This window comes from Eretmochelys imbricata, chromosome 1 (assembly GCF_965152235.1).
Source record: "Eretmochelys imbricata isolate rEreImb1 chromosome 1, rEreImb1.hap1, whole genome shotgun sequence".
NCBI classification, from domain to species: Eukaryota; Metazoa; Chordata; order Testudines; family Cheloniidae; genus Eretmochelys; species Eretmochelys imbricata.
The window spans coordinates 29169472-29190646 of NC_135572.1; the positions used below are offsets into that span (position 1 = coordinate 29169472).

Here is a 21175-nt window from a genome sequence, read left to right on the forward strand (position 1 = left end):
CGCCACCAACCCAGACGCTCCTATCTAAGTTAGGGCCACGGGGACGGTTCTAGGGCATGGACCAGATATTGCCCGGGCCACTCCTGGGTGGGCCCAATCCTGCCACCGCCCGCCCCCCTTTCTGAGGGCCACACCCGGAGCTGCCACCGCCCCTACCCCTGCGCCCAGCCAGCGGGCCCCAATCCTGCTACCGCCCGCCCCCTTTCTGAGGGCCACACCCGGAGCTACCCCCGGCCCCGCCTCCTTCCCGCCCTGGGCCGGCTGCGGCGCGAGGGCCCGAGAGCCGGGCGCGCTGCCTGGGGAGGGGCAGGCGGCGCCGCGGCCCCACTCGGAGGGAGGGGGGACGCGAGCCGGACAAAGAGCGGGAGCCGGGCGGGGCGCCGGGGGCAGGCGCGAGCAGGAAGCAAAGCGAAAGGAGCGGGGCCGGCTGCGTGCCGGGCGCTCCCAGGCCCGCGGGGTGCGGAGGGCGCCCCCTGCCCGGCCCGGCCCGGCCCGGCCCGGCCCGTGCTCGCCATGGCCATCGCCCACATCGCCACCGAGTACGTCTTCTCCGACTTCCTGCTGAAGGAGCCCTCCGAGCCCAAGTACAAGGGGCTGCGGCTGGAGCTGGCGCTGGACAAGCTGGTCACCTGCGTCGCCGTGGGGCTGCCCCTGCTGCTCATCTCGCTGGCCTTCGCGCAGGAGATCTCCATAGGTAACCGCGCCCCCGGCCGGGCCGGCCCCGCAGCCTGGCGCCCGGCCAGCGTCCCGGCCGGCCAGCGGCGCTCGCAGCCCCGCCGCGGCTTCCCGACCCGCGCACGCCTCGGCCCCGCGGAGCGTCTGGGCTCCAGCCGCGCGGGCGGAGCCCCGCTGCGTTGGGAAGGCTGCGGGGGCTTGCTTGGCCCTTCGGAAACCTCGTGTGTGTGTGTGTGTGTGTTGACAGCTGTGGGTTATGCTGGGTCTGATGGTCCTGCTGACCTGGGATTCAGCAGCAAGCCGCTGGCCTTTCTCCCGGTCTGCAGCAGATTTGGTTTTGTCTCCATATTAGGAAGCCCTCAGTGGGTTTTAGGGAATGATGCTATTCAGTCAGTTCGTCTTTCCTGGCGTACTGCACGCGCTGGTGATGCCTCACCCACAATAATTAAGAACCGAGTTTATTTCATACAAATTGTATCCAGCGCCAGACATTCGCTGGTCAGAGGTCAGAGTAAACACGTGCTGTATAAAATTAAAGTACCCTTCCTAAGGAAATAACCGGGGGGAGAGAGAAACTAAAACATCTCTGTATCACAATAGGAAATTGAGCGGTTTCTTTGTTACTGACTGTACCCAGACGTGAGACTCTTCAGGGAGCATGGGAGAGGAATGTCTCTGAATAATTAAAACTAATAGTTTGGCTTTGATGTAAATAGGTGTGGATGACTACAAGTGCACTGCACTTCAGGCTTCAGAAAATGCTGATAGAAATGTCATTTTTAGGAACATGGTGAAATTTTTGGTTTGTCAGCCTTTGTATTGTTCCATCAAAATACTTCCTAGACTGATAAGTTTTTGTCACTCAGAAGGGCTGAAGGTTACATATGGTTACAAAAGGGAAGCAGTAAGTGATTCTGACAAAGATTTGGGGGTTGTGGTGGATAATCAGCTGAACATGTGATGATGTGACCGAAAGAGCTAATGCAATTCTGGGATGCCTAAATAGGGGAAGCTCAAGCAGGAGTAAAAAGGTTATTTTATCTGTGTATTTGGCACTGGTGCAACCACTGCTGGAATACTGTGTCCAATTCTAGTTTGCACAATTTAAGAAGGATATTGATAAATTGGCGAGTGTTCAGAGAAGAGTCACAAGACTGATTAAAGGATTATAAAACATGCCTTATAGTGGTAGACTCCAGGACCTCAATCTATTTAGCTTAACAAAAAGAAGGTTAAGAAGTGACTTGGTTATAGACTGTAAGTATGTACATGGGGAACAAATAGTTAATAATGGGCACTTCAAACTAGCAGAGAGAGGTAGAGCATGATCCAAGGACTGGAAGTTGAAGCTAGACAAATTCAGACTGGATATAAGGCATACCTTTTAATGGTCAAAGTAATTAATCGTTGGAACAGTATACTAAGGGTTGTGGTGGATTCTCCATTACTGACAATTTTTAAATCAAGATTAGATGTTCTATGTCTGTGCTATACAGGAGGTGAGACCAGGTGATTACAGGGTCCCTTCTGACTTTATAATCTCTGAACTAGGTATATCAATTCACATGAAAAATTCTCATTGAATTCAATAGGCATTCCATGCATATAATGACGCCTGGAGATGGCCCACAATTTACACACTGACAGAGGCAGACATGGGGCTTTATTACACTGCTGAAGAAAGATTAATATTTGTGCATATCTCAGACACTGGAATGTTACCTATGTCTGATTCATTAAATGACAATCTAGATAGGTTGTAATCTCTGCTCCTTTGTTTTCTTTCTGTTTAATTCAAATATAACACTTTATTGTGCTCACTCTTGGAAAAAATATTGTAAATTAGATTTACAGCCTTATTAATGTTCCCTGTTGGACTTTGGTAAACTGTCATGGGTATTCTTATGACCTTCATTACTATGGTATCTGTGCATCTCACAATCATAGAATCATAGAACTGGAAGGGACCTCAAGAGGTCATCTAGTCCAGTCCCCTGCACTCAAGGCAGGACTAAGTATTATCTATACCATCCCTGACAAGTATTTGTCCAACCTGCTCTTAAAAATCCCCAATGATGGAGATTCCACAGCATCCCTAGGCAATTTATTCCAGTGCTTAATCACTCTGACAGTTAGGAATTGGACACAGTATTCCAGCAGTGGTTGCACCAGTGCCAAATACAGAGATAAAATAACCTCTCTACTCTTAATGTCCAACCTAAACCACCCTTGCTGCAATTTAAGCCCATTGCTTCTTGTCCTTTCCTCAGAGGTTAAGAAAAACAATTCTTCTCCCTCCTCCTTGTAACAATGTTTTATGTACTTGAAAACTGTTATCATGTCCCCTCTCAGTCTTCCCTTCTCCAGACTAAACAAACCCAATTTTTTCAATCTTCCCTCATACGTCATGTTTTCTAGACCTTTAATCATTGTTGTTGCTCTTCTCTGGACTCTCTCCACAATCTTTAACATATTTATCCTCACAACTCCCCTCTGAGGCAGGGAAGTGCTAATATTCCCATTTTACAGATAGCCTCTCTGTGCATCAGTTCCCTAAGGCCCAGATCCTCAAAGGTATTTAGGCACTTAACTCCCATTAAAATCAATGGTAGTTAGGTGCTTATTTACCTTTGAGGATCTGGGCCTTAAGTGGCTTGACCAAGGTCTGTAATGGAAGAGAGAAGCTGGGTCTCCCAAGTCCTATGCTAGCACCTTAACCGCTGGACCATCATCTCTCTTTTATGTTTCATCCTAATCTGTGACTCTCCTTACTTTCACTGTCTGTCATTAATGTAATATTCTTCTAAACAAGATTTTAGTAGCGCAGTGCACTGAAATAACTGCCACCTCTTTTTTTTAACAACACACTCTCTGCTATTGATTTCTACAGGCCCCATGTTACTCTTCTCGTTGAATAAGATGTTCCTCAGATTGATGAAAGGGCAACAGATACTAATCTATTAATTTACAATACTTGGCTATGAAGGGCTATATTGTGCCTTTATAACTCAGTCTTGAGTAGATTCATAGAGCTGATACCCTGATGGGAGCTCAGCAAGGGATTTCACCATGGGGAGACACAATCCATCCCTGAACTTCCAGATAAGCATGCTATCCCTAATCCTGTGCTTAGCCTGCTCTAGTCCTTCCTCCTTCTCCTCTTCCTTTGAGGAGATTTCTCTTCCTGGGGTGTGCACAGAGAGATCGGTCTCTGTGGTCCCTCAAATGCAGTGACTATGGCTGGCCATTGGCAGGGCTTCATTGGGGAAAGCTTTTATGCCTCTACCAACATCCCCCCACAAGGGCAAGGTGCAATATGGTCTTAAGCAAAGCTGTTTATTGGACAAACTTGTGCTCAGTTACTGGTAATAGTTGAAGGCCTGATCCTGCAAATGCTCATGTGAGTAACTTTACTTCTGTGAGTAATCCCACTGAAAGTCATGGAGCCACTCACGGTACTAAGCACTCTGCCTCTAGGCTTTATTCACTATAATGTCATAAGTGGGCCATAAGCCTGAGCCTTCCAGAAAGTCATTCTAGGCTTTAGTGGCGAAAGGGCTAGCTATTCTATCTATTTTTAAAACTACAGGTCACCAAATGAAATTAATAGGCAGCAAGTTTAAAACAAACAAAAGGAAGTATTTCTTCACACAACGCACAGTCAATCTGTAGAACTCTTTGCCAGAGGATGTTGTGAAGGTGAAGACTATAACAGGGTTCAAAAAAGAACTAGATCAGTTCATGGAGGATAGGGGGATGGCTCGGCCCAGCAGGGCTGGAGGCTCGGCCCAGCATCCCAGCTCACAGGGGCCAGCGGCTCGGACCCGTGCTTGGCAGGGCCGGGCTCTCGGCCCGTCCCAGGGAGCAGTTTCGCCCAGCGGCTCGAGGATGCCAGCAGCTGCGGGGGAGGGGGGAGTGGCAGCTCAGCTCAGTGGGGGCGGCAGCATGGCTGGGGTGGGCTCCTCAGTAGTGGGTGGGGCCCTCAGGGCTCCTCCTGTTACGGGGGGGGGCGGGCCTCGGGCGGAAGGAGCATGGCCAGCGGGCTAGCCTCCCCAAAGCAGGGGTTCACCTGCTGCCCATGTGTAGCACCCATAGTGTAGAGATGACCTGGTGTCAGTGAACAAGTGTATTTAGTAAATTCACGTCAAATTTCCCACTGAAGTCAGTATTTTCTGAAGAAATGGTATTATTTGAGAATATTAATCTGGCTCCTGCATTACAAAGGCGAAGTTTTCTGATTATCTCATAGATTTCCCAGAATTATGGAACCTGCATTCTTAGAAAATTTTATGTATTGTTTATTTGAAGTTTGTAATGGACAGATCCATGTCAGAACAAGACAGCTCACAAACATGCTTCATGGGTCCATGTTTTTGAACCTCCTTTTCAAGAATCTTTAAGTGATAATTTTCTGCTTCTTCATTCTTGCTATTTTAACAGCAGATTCTTTTAATTTCCAAGAAATGACTGAGGGGCTTTCCAAGTCCTAAGGATAACATTAACTTACAGTTTAAAAAGTATGTAGTTTTTGGTTACAAAATGCGTGGCAGAGTGTGATTAAGTATTATTATCCACCTCTGCAGATTAGGAAACTGCATGAGAAAAAAAGTTTATTCCAAAAGTGGCCTGTATCAGTGAGTGCCTCAGTTCTGGGTCCCCAGCTTTAGACTCCTAGAGTCTAAATTTCGGAAGTGTTGAGCAACCACAACTCAATCTGTAATCATTGAGAGCCTGAATTAGATTTTGAATTCAATGGAGAGCCTCTGCAGAAATTGAAGTATTGGGGGATGTACTCATGGTGCTCACGTGTGTTGCCTATCAGGTGGACTGCCATACTCTGTTCCAGTTGCAGCTCTTCCAGTCTGTGTGGCTTCATTCCTAAGTATAATGAGTTGCAATAATCAAGAAGTCATGAACACATGAGTTAAAGTCACCATGACTAGGTCTGAGTCTGATAGGATGAGGCAAAGTTTTCTTACCACTCACAGATTGAAGAGAGATGTACCTGTTCCTGATATCCATTTATTCATGCTTTTCCTGGTTTTAAACACTTTGAGTGACATACTGCTCCTCTCCTATTTCAAGGGGACGCCTTTCAGGAGATTGCATAGGGGTTGGGTATAGGTGGGGTAGGGTGGGATGGAGGATTTGCCACTACATAGATCCTCCTGCTCTTCCTCCAGCTCCTCTTTTCCTGTAGGAAGAACTTTAGGATGATGGAGTCTACGTCAGTCATTAAGCTGGAGTATTGGCTGCAGATTGATTCCCCCCTCCCCCCCCCCCAAAAAAAAAATCTCTGGGGAAGAATTCCTTTTCTTCATTCCTTCCATGCAGAGAACCCCAGTGCACAAAACAGTTGCACAGGATGATTGCTGGAGAGAGTGGTCCCACAATGGCTGGTCCCGCTGAAATCATGGTGATTGCGGGAGGTCCCAGATGACTGGAAAAAGGCTAATGTAGTGCCCACCTTTAAAAAAGGGAAGGAGGAGGATCCGGGGAACTATAGGCCAGTCAACCTCACCTCAGTCCCTGAAAAAATCATGGAGCAGGTCCTCAAGGAATCAATTCTGAAGCACTTAGAGGAGAGGAAAGTGATCAGGAAAAGTCAGCATGGATTCACCAATGGCAAGAAAAAAAAAATTGGGGATTGGTCCTGCTTTGAGCAGGGTGTTGGACTAGATGACCTCCTGAGGTCCCTTCCAACCCTGTTATTCTATTCTATGATTCTAAGTCGTGTCCGACTAACCTAATTGCCTTCTATGATGAGACAACTGGCTCTGTGGATGAAGGAAAAGCAGTGGACATATTATTCCTTGACTTCAGCAAAGCTTTTGGTACGGTCTCCCGCAGTCTTCTTGCCAGCAAATAAAGAAGTATGGGCTGGATGAATGGACTATAAGGTGGATAGAAAGCTGGCTAGATTGTCCGGCTCAACGGGTAATGATCAATGGCTCCATGCCTAGTTGGCAGCCGGTATCAAGCGGAGTGCCCCAAGGGTTGGTCGTGGGGTCGGTTTTGTTCAATATCTTCATTAATGATCTGGAGGATGGTGTAGATTGCACCCTCAGCAAGTTTGCAGATGACACTAAACTGGGAGGAGTGGTAGATATGCTGGAGGGTAGGGATAGGATACAGAGGGACCAAGACAAATTGGAGGATTGGGCCAAAAGAAATCTGATGAGGTTCAACAAAGACAGGTGCAGAGTCCTGCACTTAGGACGGAAGAATCCCATGCACTTCTACAGACTAGGGACCGAGCAGCTAGGCAGCAGTTCTGCGGAAAAGGACCTAGGGGTTACAGTGGATGAGAAGCTGGATATGAGTCAACAGTGTGCCCTTGTTGCCAAGAAGGGTAACGGCATTTTTGGCTGTATAAGTAGGAGCTTTGCCAGCAGATTGAGGTACGTGATCATTCCCCTCTATTTGGCATTGGTGAGGCCTCATGTGGAGTACTGTGTCCAGTTTTGGGCCCCACACTACAAGAAGGATGTGGAAAAATTGGAAAACGTCCAGCGGAGGGCAACAAAAATGATTAGGGGGCTGGAGCACATGACTTATGAAGAGAGACTGAGGGAACTGGGATTATTTAGTCTGCGGAAGAGAAGAATGAGGGGGGATTTGATAGCTGCTTTCAACTACCTGAAAGGGAGTTCCAAAGAGGATGGATCTAGACGGTTCTCAGTGGTAGCAGATGACAGAACAAGGAGTAATGGTCTCAAGTTGCAGTGGGGGAGGTTTAGGTTGGATATTAGGAAAAACTTTTTCACTAGGAGGGTGGTGAAACACTGGAATGCGTTACCTAGGGAGGTGGTGGAATCTCCTTCCTTTGAGGTTTTTAAGGTCAGGCTTGACAAAGCCCTGGCTGGGATGATTTAATTGGGGATTGGTCCTGCTTTGAGCAGGGGGTTGGACTAGATGACCTCCCGAGATCCCTTCCAACCTTGATATTCTATGAAATCAATGGCAAAACTCACATCTGCTTCAGTGGAAAAATGATTTGGCTTCAAGCACACAAATGTATATAAAATACATCCCTGAATGTGAAAATAATTTGAATAGATAATAATTGAAATTATAAAACTACACTGACAAAGCAAACATTAGCTTGATCACCAACATTCTATGCCCAGGTGATATTATTGATCCTTGGAATTCTAAGAATCCAAAGGAAACACGTGGCTTTTGATTCTCTGAATGAAAGAATTCTGGTTTTAAATTAACCATTTTAGGGCTCTCTAATGTGGTGATACTGCATGGTATCATAACCTGTTGGTGTATTAATATTGAACAGTTGTCACAAGTCTTATTGCTTAAATAACCAAACGTTACTTAATTGAATGATCTGAACTATTTTAATACTGAATTTCTCTAAAGGAACATAATTCTGTGAGTGCTCATATAGGAAAACTAGTACTGGATTCAAACGTTTCCTTGTGTGACTGTACTTGGATTGTTTAAAAATTAAATGCTGCCAAAATGGGAGACAATGGTTTGATCCTATTTCAGCTCTGAAGAAGAGTAATAGAATATTTAAAATAGATAGAAAGGATTAGCTAGCTGTGAAAGCAGTGCCAGTGATGAGTCTGAACATGAAAATAGCTGTACAGGAGGGTACAGGAATTGCTTCTCAAAGAAGTAGGAGTGTTCTGCAGACTGCAGTCATAGGAATTGCCCTCCACACCGAGTGCCCTCACAGATTCCATATCCTCAAAGCAGAAGACTCCCAGTCTGAAAGTGGCCAGTTGAGCTTTTGCTGAATGGTGCCTTCAGTTAATCAGCCCTGAACAGTGCTTTGGTCAGTGAGTTTTACATGGAATGCAGGGGAAAGAATGGTATGAGAACACCTCATCCCTGTGCTGATGCAGCTCTTCTGAGTAGTGAACTTGTCAAGTGAAGACTCAGATGCATCCCATTCAAACTTTGCTGGGTGGACAGTGGAAAATGACCTCCCATCTACCCTTCACTCCAGGCTGGCCTGCAGCGATGTGAGTGGGAAGGAGAAAGGGTGCTGCTGCTAAGCTTAACCATTGCCCACCTTTTGCAGCTCTGTGTCTCAGTAGTGCTCAGTAGTTGGCCTCTGTGCTGGTATAGAAAAGCCACTTCAGTAGTAACACCTGAAGATGGTAGGGGAAAGGAAAGGCAAGGCAGAGGGAGGACACTTACGACACACAAATGAATTTAAAGCCCAGCTGCTGATCCCCTGATGCCCTCATGGAAAGAAAGCATTTCCCATGAGGTTATCCCCGCGAGAAGAATGTTTAAAATACAGTAATTAACCACGGCTTTTTGTGGGAGTTGGTAAGTGGAAAGAATATAAGCAAAATAAGCAATAGGGTAGAGAGAGGAGGAAAAATTTCTACCTTGAGCTGCATACGCAGTGCCTGGGAGCTGAGGCTTTAAAGTTTCAGCCAATGGTTGTATCTGGCTCATATAATACTAGTCACAATTAATATTGTGATCTTTATAATATAAAAGAAATATGTATAACAACAAATACCTTAGAAACCTTTTCTGGACACGCAGAAAGAGGCACATGAAAAGGTAGACAAAATAATGCAAATAACCCATATACGATCTTGCTGTAGATGTGGGTAAAACCCTGATTATATTTGCTTGGTAGCCATGATGGGAGCAAATATACCTACCCACAGTCAAATCCACACACACACTCAGCTATCAAAACCAATGGAGTACAACACAGTTAATTCGTTTCTCTCCTGTTTACGTTCTTTTACCATGCCCATCACTATGATGAGTGCTAAATTGTGTTGCTCTTATAGGGCCAGATTGTTCCTTGCCACTAGGGCTGGACAAGGATTTGGGGCATGTAGGTGAACGTGAATGAAGCCTTGTCTCACATTGTACCATTCAGAGGGACCAGATGCCAGTCACTGTGCTCAGGGTGTAACGCTCTCCAAGAGGCAGGCAGATGGCAGAGCTGATCCTGCATGTGGTGAGGGAATGAATGGCACAATGTGTACCCTGCAAGAAGGTGTAGCAGTGGCTGCTATGACTCATGAGTCTCTGATGTCCCTGGAGGCACTGTGCCAGAATAAATGCCTTCAGGTTCTCTTGGTAGGGCAGTGCGCTTCTTCACCCTTCCTATTGCAGAACTATTTCTTTAAGCATAATCTAGCCCATGGTGTCTAAATATGCCCCTGTTTTTTTATCCAAGTTATTCACACTTCTAAACAAAGATCAGACTCAAGCCCTAGAGAAAGGGGAAAAGCATTTCTAGGACCAACCCATTAGACATGCACTAAGAAACAATTCGGTCTCTGGACTTGGTTAGGCTGTTTTTCCTACAGTCATGCACATCTGGTGTCTTAGCAAACAAGGAGGCCATTAATGAAGCCACAACTTTGTCTTGTTAAAATCGATCTTGTGATTGCTGAGAAGGCCAGAGGCTGTAATTAAATTTGACATCAGTGGGCTAATGTGCATGTACTAATGCAGTTGCCTACTGTGAATGCTGAAAAAGCACTGTAAACACTCCTGGTGAATCTGACTTTCACAATACATGTGTTCATGGATATGGTTGGCATATCTTACAGGCAGTACAGTGGGGCCAGTGTATTCTGAAAAAGAATGCCCTAGACTTTTACACTGTGAGAAAACAAAGAAGAATTACTGACTGGTCTGTGTCTTTAGGAATATGAACAGCATCATGATGATTTATCTATCTAGAGCAGGTGTGGGCAAACTATGGCCCGGGGGTTGCATCCAGCCCTTCGGACCTTTTAATCCGGCCCTCGAGCTCCCCCCGGGAGCAGGTTCCAGGGCTTGCCCCGCTCCACATATGCTGTGGCTCCTGAAAGAAGTAGCATGTGCCCCTTCTCGCTCCTACGTGTAGGGGTTGCCACAGGATTCCACACGCTGCCCCCACGGCTCCCCATTGGCCGGCAACCATGGCCAATGGGAGCTGCAGGGGCGGTGCCTGCAGATGGGAGAGCATGCAGAACCGACATGCCTCTGCGTAGGAGCCAGAGGGGGGACATGCTGCTGCTTCTGAGAGCCGCTTGAGGTAAGCGCTGACCGCAGCCTGCACCCCTGACCCCCTCCAGCGCCCCAACCCGCTGCCCCAGCCCTGATCACTCTCCCGCCCTCCAAACCCCTCGATCCTACCCTACGGCACCCTCGAGCCCGCACCCCCAGCCAGAGCCCTCACCCCCCCACTCGCACCCCTACCCCAGACCAGAGCTCCCTCCCACTCCCTGAAGTCCTCATTTCTGGCCCCACCCCAGAGCCCGGTACCTCCAGCCGGAGCCTCCAACACCCCAACCCCCAATTTCATGAGTATTCATGGCCCGTCATACAATTTCCATACCCAGATGTGGCCCTCGGGCCAAAAAGTTTGCCCACCCCTGGTCTAGAGAAACATTTTAGACTGGAGCTGTTGTAACAGTTGATATTCCAACCATTTCAAGATTTTCTTTTTACTTATCTGAACTATAAAGTCAAAGTTTTGCAGTGAAATTCAGTCTTCACTCACCATGGAGGACTGACCAGAGAAACATGACTATTGGGGCAGGTTTTTCAAAGAATTAAGAGGAGGAATTTTTAACTTTTCCCATTTTTAGCCATTCAGTAACACTTCTTGGTTATGATAAAAGTTGATAAATACTTAGCTTTAATGATTGTATTGAATTTTGATAGTCGTAGAACAGTAGTATCTCATAAATATCATCATCCAGGCAGATCCCAAAGAGACATAGCCTCCTTGTAGATTGAGTACCACCCAGCTGATCTTTAGCTGGATCTTTAAGACAGTTCTTTAGCTGAAACAACGAGGAGTCCTCGTGGCACCTTAGAGACTAACAAATTTATTTGGGCATAAGCTTTTGTGGGCTAGAACCCACTTCTTCAGATACATGGAGTGGAAAATACAGGAGCAGATATAAATACATGAAAGGATGGGAGTTGCCTTACCAAGTGTAAAGTCAGGAAAAATAACTTTTGAAGTGGTAATGAGAGTGGCCCATTTCAGACAGTTGACAAGAAGGTGTGAGTAACAGTAGGGGGAAATTAGGTTTAGATTTTGTAATGACCCAGCCACTCCCAGTAGAATGTGCTGTGTTGAGCAGTAAAACAATTTTTTTAAAAGATCTACTTAGACTTTAAAGCCAAATTTTGTCTTTGGAAGCACATGTGCAGCTCCCACTCACCTTGTGTGAACTCTTGGCCCCATTACATTCAGTAGGGCTGGGATTTCACACTTTACACGGAACCTTGCCTGTACTTCTGAAGGCAGAGTTTTAAACACTTAATGGATGGGAATGCCATTATTTGGAAAATACTTATCTGTTTTCCGTTTGACTAAATGCAGCCCACTGGTTGGAGAAATGCTTAAATACTCAGCTTTTTCCATTACAGTGTAATCCCCTTCCATAACAATGTGTGTCTAAAATGAGATACACGTGGAGAGTGAGGTGTAAGCGACAATCCATTTATCACCTAACTCCTCTCCCACATTTACATCTCTACACTGGCTCCCCTTTGCATGACACATCTAATTTAAGATTCTCATCCTTGCCTTTATGGCTCTGCACTGCTCTCGCTTCATGTAAAGTCCTCTCTCTGCTCTGCCATCAAAACCAGCTTGAATGCCCTATTTGTTTCCTGTTCCCATACCTGTTTACATGTCTTTTTCCATGCTTCCCTTGTACATTGAATGACCTTTTTATCCTAGTTCTTGAAGCTACCAACTTCTTCCCATAAGAAGTGGGTCCATAGTAAGAACTCTCTGCCCCAAAACTTCCCACTCATCAGGGTTTCTCAGTGCATCCTGTCTGACTTATGTTGTAATATCTTGGTGCAGGGAATGTCTTTATATTGTGCTGTGTGCAGTGCCTAGTACTATATCAGCATTTTTCAAAAGTAATTATTGTAGTGTTTAATTCTTGCTGGATGTTTTCAGAATCAAATATCTTGGTAGCTGCAGTTTGCACTGCATTTGCCTAACACACTGTTGGCACTATAAAAGTAATAAGAATAATTTGCATAGATTTAGTTGAAAATGTCATCTTTTATCTCAGTAATAGCTGCCTGTCTGAAAGTGTTTAAAAGGAAAGCAATCTGATTACAGGAGCACCTCAGAATTAGGAACACCAGAGTTACAAACTGACTGGTCAACCACACACCTCATTTGGAACCGGAAGTACACAATCAGGCAGCAGCGGAGACAAAAAAAAAAAAAAAAAAGCAAATACAATACAGTTCTAAAAAAATAAGGGAAAGTTTAAAAATAAAAAAAGATTTGACAAGGTAAGGAAACTGATTCTGTGCTTATTTCATTTAAATTAATCTGGTTAAAAGCAGCATTATTCTTCTGCATAGTAAAATTTCAAAGCTGTGTTAAATCAATGTTCAGTTGTAACCTTTTGAAAGAACAACTGTAACATTTTTTTCAGAGTTACGAACATTTCAGAGTTACGAAAAGCCTTCATTCCCAAGGTGTTCATAACTCTGAGGTTCTATTATACTTACTCTGGGGGGCTCAATCTTGCCAGGAGCAGAACTAGAAGAAATATTTTAGTATGTGATTAAATATCAGCTTTCAAAAGTGCTCATAACCTGAAATTCTGGTCTATTTAGATGGCCAAATGCCCCAATTCTTGAAAATCTAAGCCTCTGTGTCCAAATTTTTCCATGTATAAAATGAGAACAATAATATTTATCTCACAGGATTTAACTAATGTTTGGAAATACACGCTGTTTACTTTTATCCTGAAGAATCAAAGTCAAGATCATTTTTACAGACTGTATATAGGAGTCTCGCTCCCATCCCTGAAATGCAGCCTTCTCTTGTTCTGCACCAGCAAAACTGTTGAATCACTCATGTGAATTCTTACAGCAGCTTGGATTTTCACTGGGACTCTGGGAGCGGAATAAGTTTTTGTGCCTGCAGATTCCTTTCCAGTATTAGGGCCATGATTTGTGAAATCTGACTAAATCCCGCTCCCCTTTGAAATCAGTGGCAAAATTCACATTAACCTCAAGGAGAATAGGAGGAGACCCAAACTTATGGTTTGTATTGCAGCAGTGCCTAGAAATTAGGGATGTAAGTACCATTTAAAAAGTTAACCATTTAAACGATTCAAAAATATTTAGTTTAAGCAGTTAACCAATTAAGCGGCTGGGGCAGGCCAGGGTCATGGTGAGCTTGCTCCGGGCGGTGCTGCTGTGGTCGCTCTGGCTGGCGTAGGGCCGCTGTGGTTGGCCAGCCTACCAGCTGGTGCGGACCCACTGGGGGTCCAGGGTTTAACGGTTAAGGTGGATTAACCAGTAAGACTCATGCTTACCAGTTAACTCGTTAACATTTTACTTCCCTACTAGAAACCCCAGTCAAGGTCAGGGTCCTGTTGTGCTAGGCACTGTATACAAACGTAGTCAGACAGATTCTGCCATATGTAAATAGAGGCACAGAGAGGTAAAGTGGCTTGCCCAAAGTCAGACAGTAGATTGGTGGCAGAGCTGGTAATGGAGGCCAGGGGAAGAGATCCTCACTGATGCTCCAGGCTCTTTACACTGGGTAAAAAGGCTGGAGCAGCACATAGGCGCCCTAAAAGCCTTGGTTCCAGCAGTGAGAGGATTGCCCTAGAGCAGTTACTGAAGCAGACTGCTTAAGGCTGCTTTCTGAGCAGGATCCCTTTACGAGGTCTGGTGTAGGGAGTGGGCAGAGGATGGGAGGGGCATGTTGGGACTGAGGCCTCAGGATTGTGTAAATTTCAGGCAGGAGTGCAGCCCTGAGACTTAGACTTTCATTATGTACCATAATGTAGATTTGTACTATGTACCTGAGTTGCATGCCTTTAGGTAATTTCCTGCGTCCGTGAATTTCCTGATAATTTCAGTATGGTTATGAAGATAACTTTTATCATGTTTGTCCTCTCACATTCTAGTCTGTATTTAGTTGTAATGGATAGCATGCTGCAGCTGTCTTATGCAGTCTTTCTTTAGGATAGCCGTGTAAATGAGGGGGCTTTTTCATTGCCTTTTGCTTTGTTGTTGAGGAAAATGCTGTTGTATCATAAAAATTAATTAAGTTTTCTCTCTACCTTCTCTGTGTTAAAAGTAGTGCAAATATAATTTTGTTGATGTCAGTACATAACTTTTCTTCTAAATTAGGCAAAGTGTAGCAGTTACCTCATCTTCCCCCTGCACCTTTATTTGTTGTATCTACCTGCAGTCCCTCATCATGTGCTAACATTGTTAATTTTGGGGGACACTGGCTTTTTAAAAAAATTCCATGTGTGTGCAGCACCTTCCTCAACGGGGCCTTGATCATTTACTGAGGATTTTAGGTGCTACCCAATATAAATAATAAAAATAATTTATTAATGGTTTTAACTTTCCTCCCCAAGATACCTTTACATTAAAAATATTTTTGCCTGTATTGATTTAATAGGTGTTAATCCTTTGCAAAAAGTGAATTGAAAACACTGAAAATAAACATGCAGTAGAACGTTGCTAATCTGCCCACTTCATGCCCAAAAATGCAATCTCATCTGAAATGATGACTCCTATCAATAAGAATCCATAACTTACAAAAAATGCTACAGTATGCTTATATGTCAATTAAGTCCTAGTCCCGCAAGGTCCTGAATGCCCTCAACTTCCACTGATGTCTCTGTCTTCATACTTCTCTGTGACAGTATCTGGTGCACTGCTGAAACTAGATAAATACAAAGGACCTTCATTATACCATTGAGATCAGTGGAATTACACTGGCATAAAATTGGTGTAACAATGTGGAAAATTTACACTAACATGTTATGAAGTATTATCAATCACTAAAATTAAACCATAAATAAATGGGAAAATACATTTTCTGATCCATATATTTTTTCTTTGTTTTCTTCTTATGGCCTGATTCTGCAAAATGTTGAACTCACTTAACTTTCCTTGACTGTAGTGGGAATCGAAATAGCTAGCACCTCGTAGGGGGCACACAGCACTTTCCCTTCTTCACTAATTCACAAAACGTAGTCATTTGCAATGGGTCTCCCATTGACTAATTCAAATTAATGAGGTTCTACTGCATCTGAATTACGTTCAATTACTCTCATTGATGACACCGGCATTACTAAGGCAAACATGGCTCAGCACAATTCTAGTTATTCACTTCTTGAATGTTTGAAAGGGTCATATTCTGCTGTTATTTCACACACAGAAACCCCCATTGACAGCAGCTAGAGTCTTGCTAAATAATGAGGGCAGAACATAAAGCTCATTTGTTCTGCTGGATATCCAGACGATGAAGGGCACACAAATTGCCGCACTGGCCTCCACTGTATTTCTGGGCCCTCCACTGATAGTGGGGAAAATGCCTGTAAAGTACAAGCGACCCTGGAGTTTTGGTAGGGCATAACTGTTGAGGGTTGTGCCAACTCTGTTAAATCCATTAAAGTTTTCTGTAAATCTGATAAATGTGTTACTGATTTCATGAGGGAGCCTTGTGACTGGTCAGAGCATGTTGTCATGTCACTGCAGTCTTATAAATAATGAGAACAGTGACTCACAATTAAGCTTTTTGCTCATATTGTGCTTGGAGCCCCTACCTATCTTTGGTTCACAAGGTGGCATAGTTATAGTTTTAATGAATTTTGTTCTTGTTATAAAAGGGGCTCTCCTTCTTTTGTAAGAACTGCATTGGCATGTGGATACAAAGTCCAGGAAGTAATCTTGCAAATATTTTGTTGATTTTTTTAAGGCAGTGCAGGGGCCGCATCAGCACTAATTTGGGAGGGGTGGGTAATATACCAACAGAAATAATGGTGATTCCTTTTTTAAAATAGTCTGTGCAGCTTTCAAAGATTAACTTATTCTGCCTCATTTTTACAAGTCAGTCAACTTAATTTTAAAAAAAGTTTCTCCTTAAAAAGTGCATAAATGAGCAAGCCAAAATAAGAAAAATGTAGAAAAGTATAAATGGTGAACAAATAGTAGGGCCACTTGGCAAAACCTACTGTGAATTCATAGTTCCTGTACAGTGCACCTGTTTTCCCATCCAGCTTATTTCTTGTGGTGGTGTTCCCTTCAACAGAGCTGTGGAATGCTGTTGTGTGCAGGAGGTTATGAAAGGCTCAGTCCTACAGAAGCCATCCTCCCAGACTTACTAGAAGTTATTCTCCAATATATATAATTTTAGATGATTTAGCCAGAGTTATCTTAGAATCTGGGGAGGCCCAATACTACTATTTTCTAATAGGGCACAGGAAATTATTTTTCCTTTTTGAAAAATTGTGCAAAAATAAGCTAACTAATGTCTTCATCCTGTTCTGGCTTTATATGAAGGGTGTCAGCAATGTGGCTCACCAAATAATCCCATCCTTATGAGGTACAACCCCGCTGTGGGAAAGTTTCCTGAGTCATTAGAGCTGGACCAAGTCTGAATTTGGCACTGGCTACATTCAAGCTGGGAGGTGCGATTGCCTGTGTTAAGTCTGGTTGAGCTAACAACTAAAATTAGAAGTCTGCTACTGTGGCACAGGTAGCAGGATGGTCTAGCCTGTGTTAGCCTGTCCAAGACCCTAGGCACATACTGAGGTGGCTAACCCGAACTTCTGCTGCTCGTGCCTCCATAGCTACACTTCTAACTTTTAGGTGTTAACTCAGTCAGAGCGAGCATGTGTGTGTATGCTTGAGCTAGGAATCACGCCTCCCACTCGAATGTAGACGTGGCCGTAGTCCTTGCGGACTGCACCTGTTACCTCCCATTCAGCGGGATATGTTGTACCCTGCAGTGGAGCGTGGATTTCATTGATGCGCAAATTGAGGGCTAGTCTACACAACCGTGCTACATCGGCACAGCTGCATTGGTGCAGCTGCGCCATTGTAGCGTGTCTGGGGAAGACATGCTATGCCAACACGAGAGCACTCTTCCATTAGCATAATTACCCCACCTCAGCAAGAGGCGGAAGCTACGTCAGCAGAAGAGCGTCTCCCGCCGACATAGCACCAGTGTGAACAGCTGATAGGTTGATGTAACTTGCCTTGCTCAAAGGGGTGGCTTATTCACACCCGAGTGACATGAGTTACATTGACCTAAGCTGTAGTGTAGACGAGCCCTGAATGAAGTGGGCAATGGTGGCATGCTTGAGTACAGCACAGAGGCTCATGATTAGGCTGGTGGAGAAAGGTAGTATATCATTCAGAAAAGTCCAGAGAACCAATATTGTTACCCCAGAAGGTGAAATGGGAACAGTTAGATTAAATAGCTAATTGGAGAATCCTGATTTATTTTTTCTTACATCATGGATTTAATATTGGAAAAAACTGAAATGTTCATTAGCTGTTCTTTTTAAATTTTGACTTCTGATACATTTTGCTTTGCATTTTAGGTACCCAGATAAGCTGTTTTCCTCCCAGCTCATTCTCCTGGCGCCAGGCTGCGTATGTGGATTCCTACTGCTGGGCAGCTGTGCAGCAAAAGCAGTTATCACAGAGCGATTCGGGACACATTCCACTGTGGCTTCATAAAGTATGTACCAATATATTTTCTTCTTGAACACTGGGTCCAATGCAGAAGTCTGTATTTCCCTTTCCCTTCTCCCTATCCCCAACTTCTCTTATTGACTCAAAACCATTTATTATAGCACTTGTCAATTTATTTTTAGAGCGTATATTTACTTTCACTGGTATCCAAATATGGCATTGTTGGAAAAAGCATTAGCTTTAAAAAAACCCTCCTGCCTTGCCATACCCAGTAAATGTTGCCAATTATCTGATTTACAAGTAATGGCAACATTAAAGTGTTATCCTCTGAAACACATCTAAGTAAACATACTCCACATATTTCTCCCAGTGTAAATTCCGAGACATGTCTGCTGATTTTAATGACTCCTTTTTGCTCCTATTAGCACTGCACAGTCCACAAAGCTATAAGAAAGTGAGTTGGATTCTGTTTCATCTCATGACATTAAGGGACAGATTTTGCCACCGTTACTTAAGTAGCATAGTAAGTAGAATAGTATCTTACTCTATCCGTGCTCCCACTGGCTTCAGTAGGACTCTTCCTGGAGACCTGCTGAAGTCCATGGGACCATTTAGCATGAGTAAGGTTGTCACAATCTGATCCTAAGATCCAATTGCAGAGCTAATAGCAATAGTCTGTATTTATTTTGTTTTCCTTTGAGTTGGTGAATTTTTGTTATTTGCTTTCTCTTTATTTAGTTTTGTTCCTAACAATTGGGCACTGATATTCTCTTGCATGTAGCAGCGGACCCTTTAATGCTACCCATGGTGAACACCTGAAGCCATTCATAGTTTTTAATTTTTGCCCAAAGGTAGGGTTACCAGATAGCAACTGTGAAAAAACGGGACAGGGGGTGGGGGTAGTAGGTGCCTATATAAGAAAAAGTCCCAAAAAACGAGACTGTCCCTCTAAAAATGGGACATCTGGTCACCCTACCCAAAGGGCTTAGTCATTTTGGCAATAGGTGCTATCCCAAAGATGGATATATGGCCTTATTACCATGCTCTCTGTAGTGGTTTAATTAGCATTACCCATGATTTTTTGAAATGTTTACTTTAAATTAGGGCTGTCAGATTATTAAAAAAATTAATCGCAATTAATCACACTGTTAAACAATAATTGAATATCATTTATTTAAATATTTTTGGATGTTTTCTACATTTTCAAATGTATTGATTTCAATGACAACACAGGATACAAAGTGTACAGTGCTCACTTTATATTTATTTTTGATTACAAGTATTTGCACTCTAAAAAAAATAAAAGAAATAGTATTTCAATTCACCTCATACAAGTACGGTAGTGCACTCTCTTTACCATGAAAGTTGAACTTACAAATATAGAATTATGCACAAAAAACCCCGCATTTAAAAATAAAACAATGTAAAATTTTAGAGCCTTCAAGTCCGCTCAGTCCTACTAGTTCAGCCAATCGCTCAGACAGACAAGTTTGTTTACCTTTGCAGGAGACAATGCTGCCCACGTCTTGTTTACAATGTCACCTGAAAGTGAGAACAGGCATGCCACTGTTGTAGCCGGCGTCGCAAGATATTTACGTGCCAGATGTGCTAAAGATTCATATATCCCTTCATTCTTCAACCATCATTTCAGGGGACATGTGTCCATGCTGGTGACAGGTTCTGCACAAAAACAATCCAAGGGAGCTTTCTTTTTTTGCTGGTTCGGGTTCTGTAGTTTCCGCATCAGAGTGTTGCTTTTTTAAGACTTCTGAGAGCATGCTCCCTCCACACCTCATCCCTCTCAGATTTTGGAAGGCAGTTCAGATTCTTAAATCTTGGGTCAAGCGCTGTAGCTATCTTTAGAAATCTCACATTGGTACTTTCTTTGTATTTTGTGAAATCTGCAGTGAAAGTGTTCTTAAAATGAACAACATGTGCTGAGTCATCATCCGAGACTGCTACAACATGACATATATGGCAGAATGCAGGTAAAATAGAGCAGGGGACATACAATTCTCCCCCCAAGCAGTTCAGTCACAAATTTAATTAAAGCATTTTTTTTAACGAGCGTCATCAGCATGGAAGCATCTCTTCTGGAATGCTGGCCGAGTTACGCTACTCCCAATGACTCTTAAATGACTCATTTATACTTGACAGAACTCCTGAAGCATTGCCGGGAAGTCAGTGTTAATGAATGCCATTCTATTTCTGTCTTATTAGCCTTCATGCTTAGTGAGGTCCCAGGAAAGGAGCCACATCATAATTGTCAACAGCACCTTCCAGTTCCCTTTGGGGTGTCTCTAGGTGTTTGATTCCCATTTGTTGTTGCCAGGGCTAGCTGCCGCTTGCTGCACCTGTTACTTTGCTTGCTATATTGATTGCACTTTCGCATCAGAAAAGGGATTTAGCTGTCTCCCAAAACACACTGTGTGCCATGGGGTAGTAAAACCTAATCGTCCTGCACCTTTTGTGTAGATAAGATAAAAAAGCATGCTGTGTTTGTGTTAGCACAATGACATTCACAAGTGACGGGAACCTTGTTTAGTTCAAGTAAGGGAAAATTAACCAAATTCATCCCAAGTGCAAGGTACTGAAGTCAGTAGAGAGACATCAGAGATAAATTTGGGTCCAAAGTTTTTAAAACAGTGTTCAGGTTTATATTTGTGGGTTTGTAGAGACACGTTTGTTTACAAAGCACCACAAGTGCTGTTTACTATTCTGACTCACTTTCCACTGTGATGTAATGACATGCAGGAGAGCTCCATTTAAAGTAGCTAAGGAGGCACTACATTGTGTTTTTTAGGTTAAAGGCATGGGGCTGGGAGAAAGTGCATTTCACTTTGAAATGAATACTCCTCGCTGCTGCTTGTTTTCTGATCTATGTCAAAGTAACACCATCAAAGTTTTGAGAGCTAAAATTGCATTTAGTATTATGTTAAATTAGTTCAAATCATAATAGTATATAAGTAATAATGAAAGCAGAGTAAGTACAGGAACTTTTTTTGGAGCTGTTTTGAGATGGATTAATAAAGCAGCAAATAAATAAGAAACAGGTGGGTTGGAA

The 21175-nt window shown here is 43.7% G+C and overlaps 1 protein-coding gene across 1 annotated transcript in view; it reads left to right on the forward strand.

Moving 5' to 3' along the window:
- Positions 1-513: 513 nt before the first annotated feature.
- PANX1 (pannexin 1) overlaps positions 514-21175 on the forward strand; it is a 40380-nt gene continuing 19718 nt past the window's right edge. Inside the window, exons 1-2 of the mRNA XM_077805460.1 lie at positions 514-694; positions 18018-18157. Of these exons, the coding sequence (XP_077661586.1) occupies positions 514-694; positions 18018-18157 (321 nt within the window). The remainder of the gene's footprint in view (positions 695-18017; positions 18158-21175) is intronic.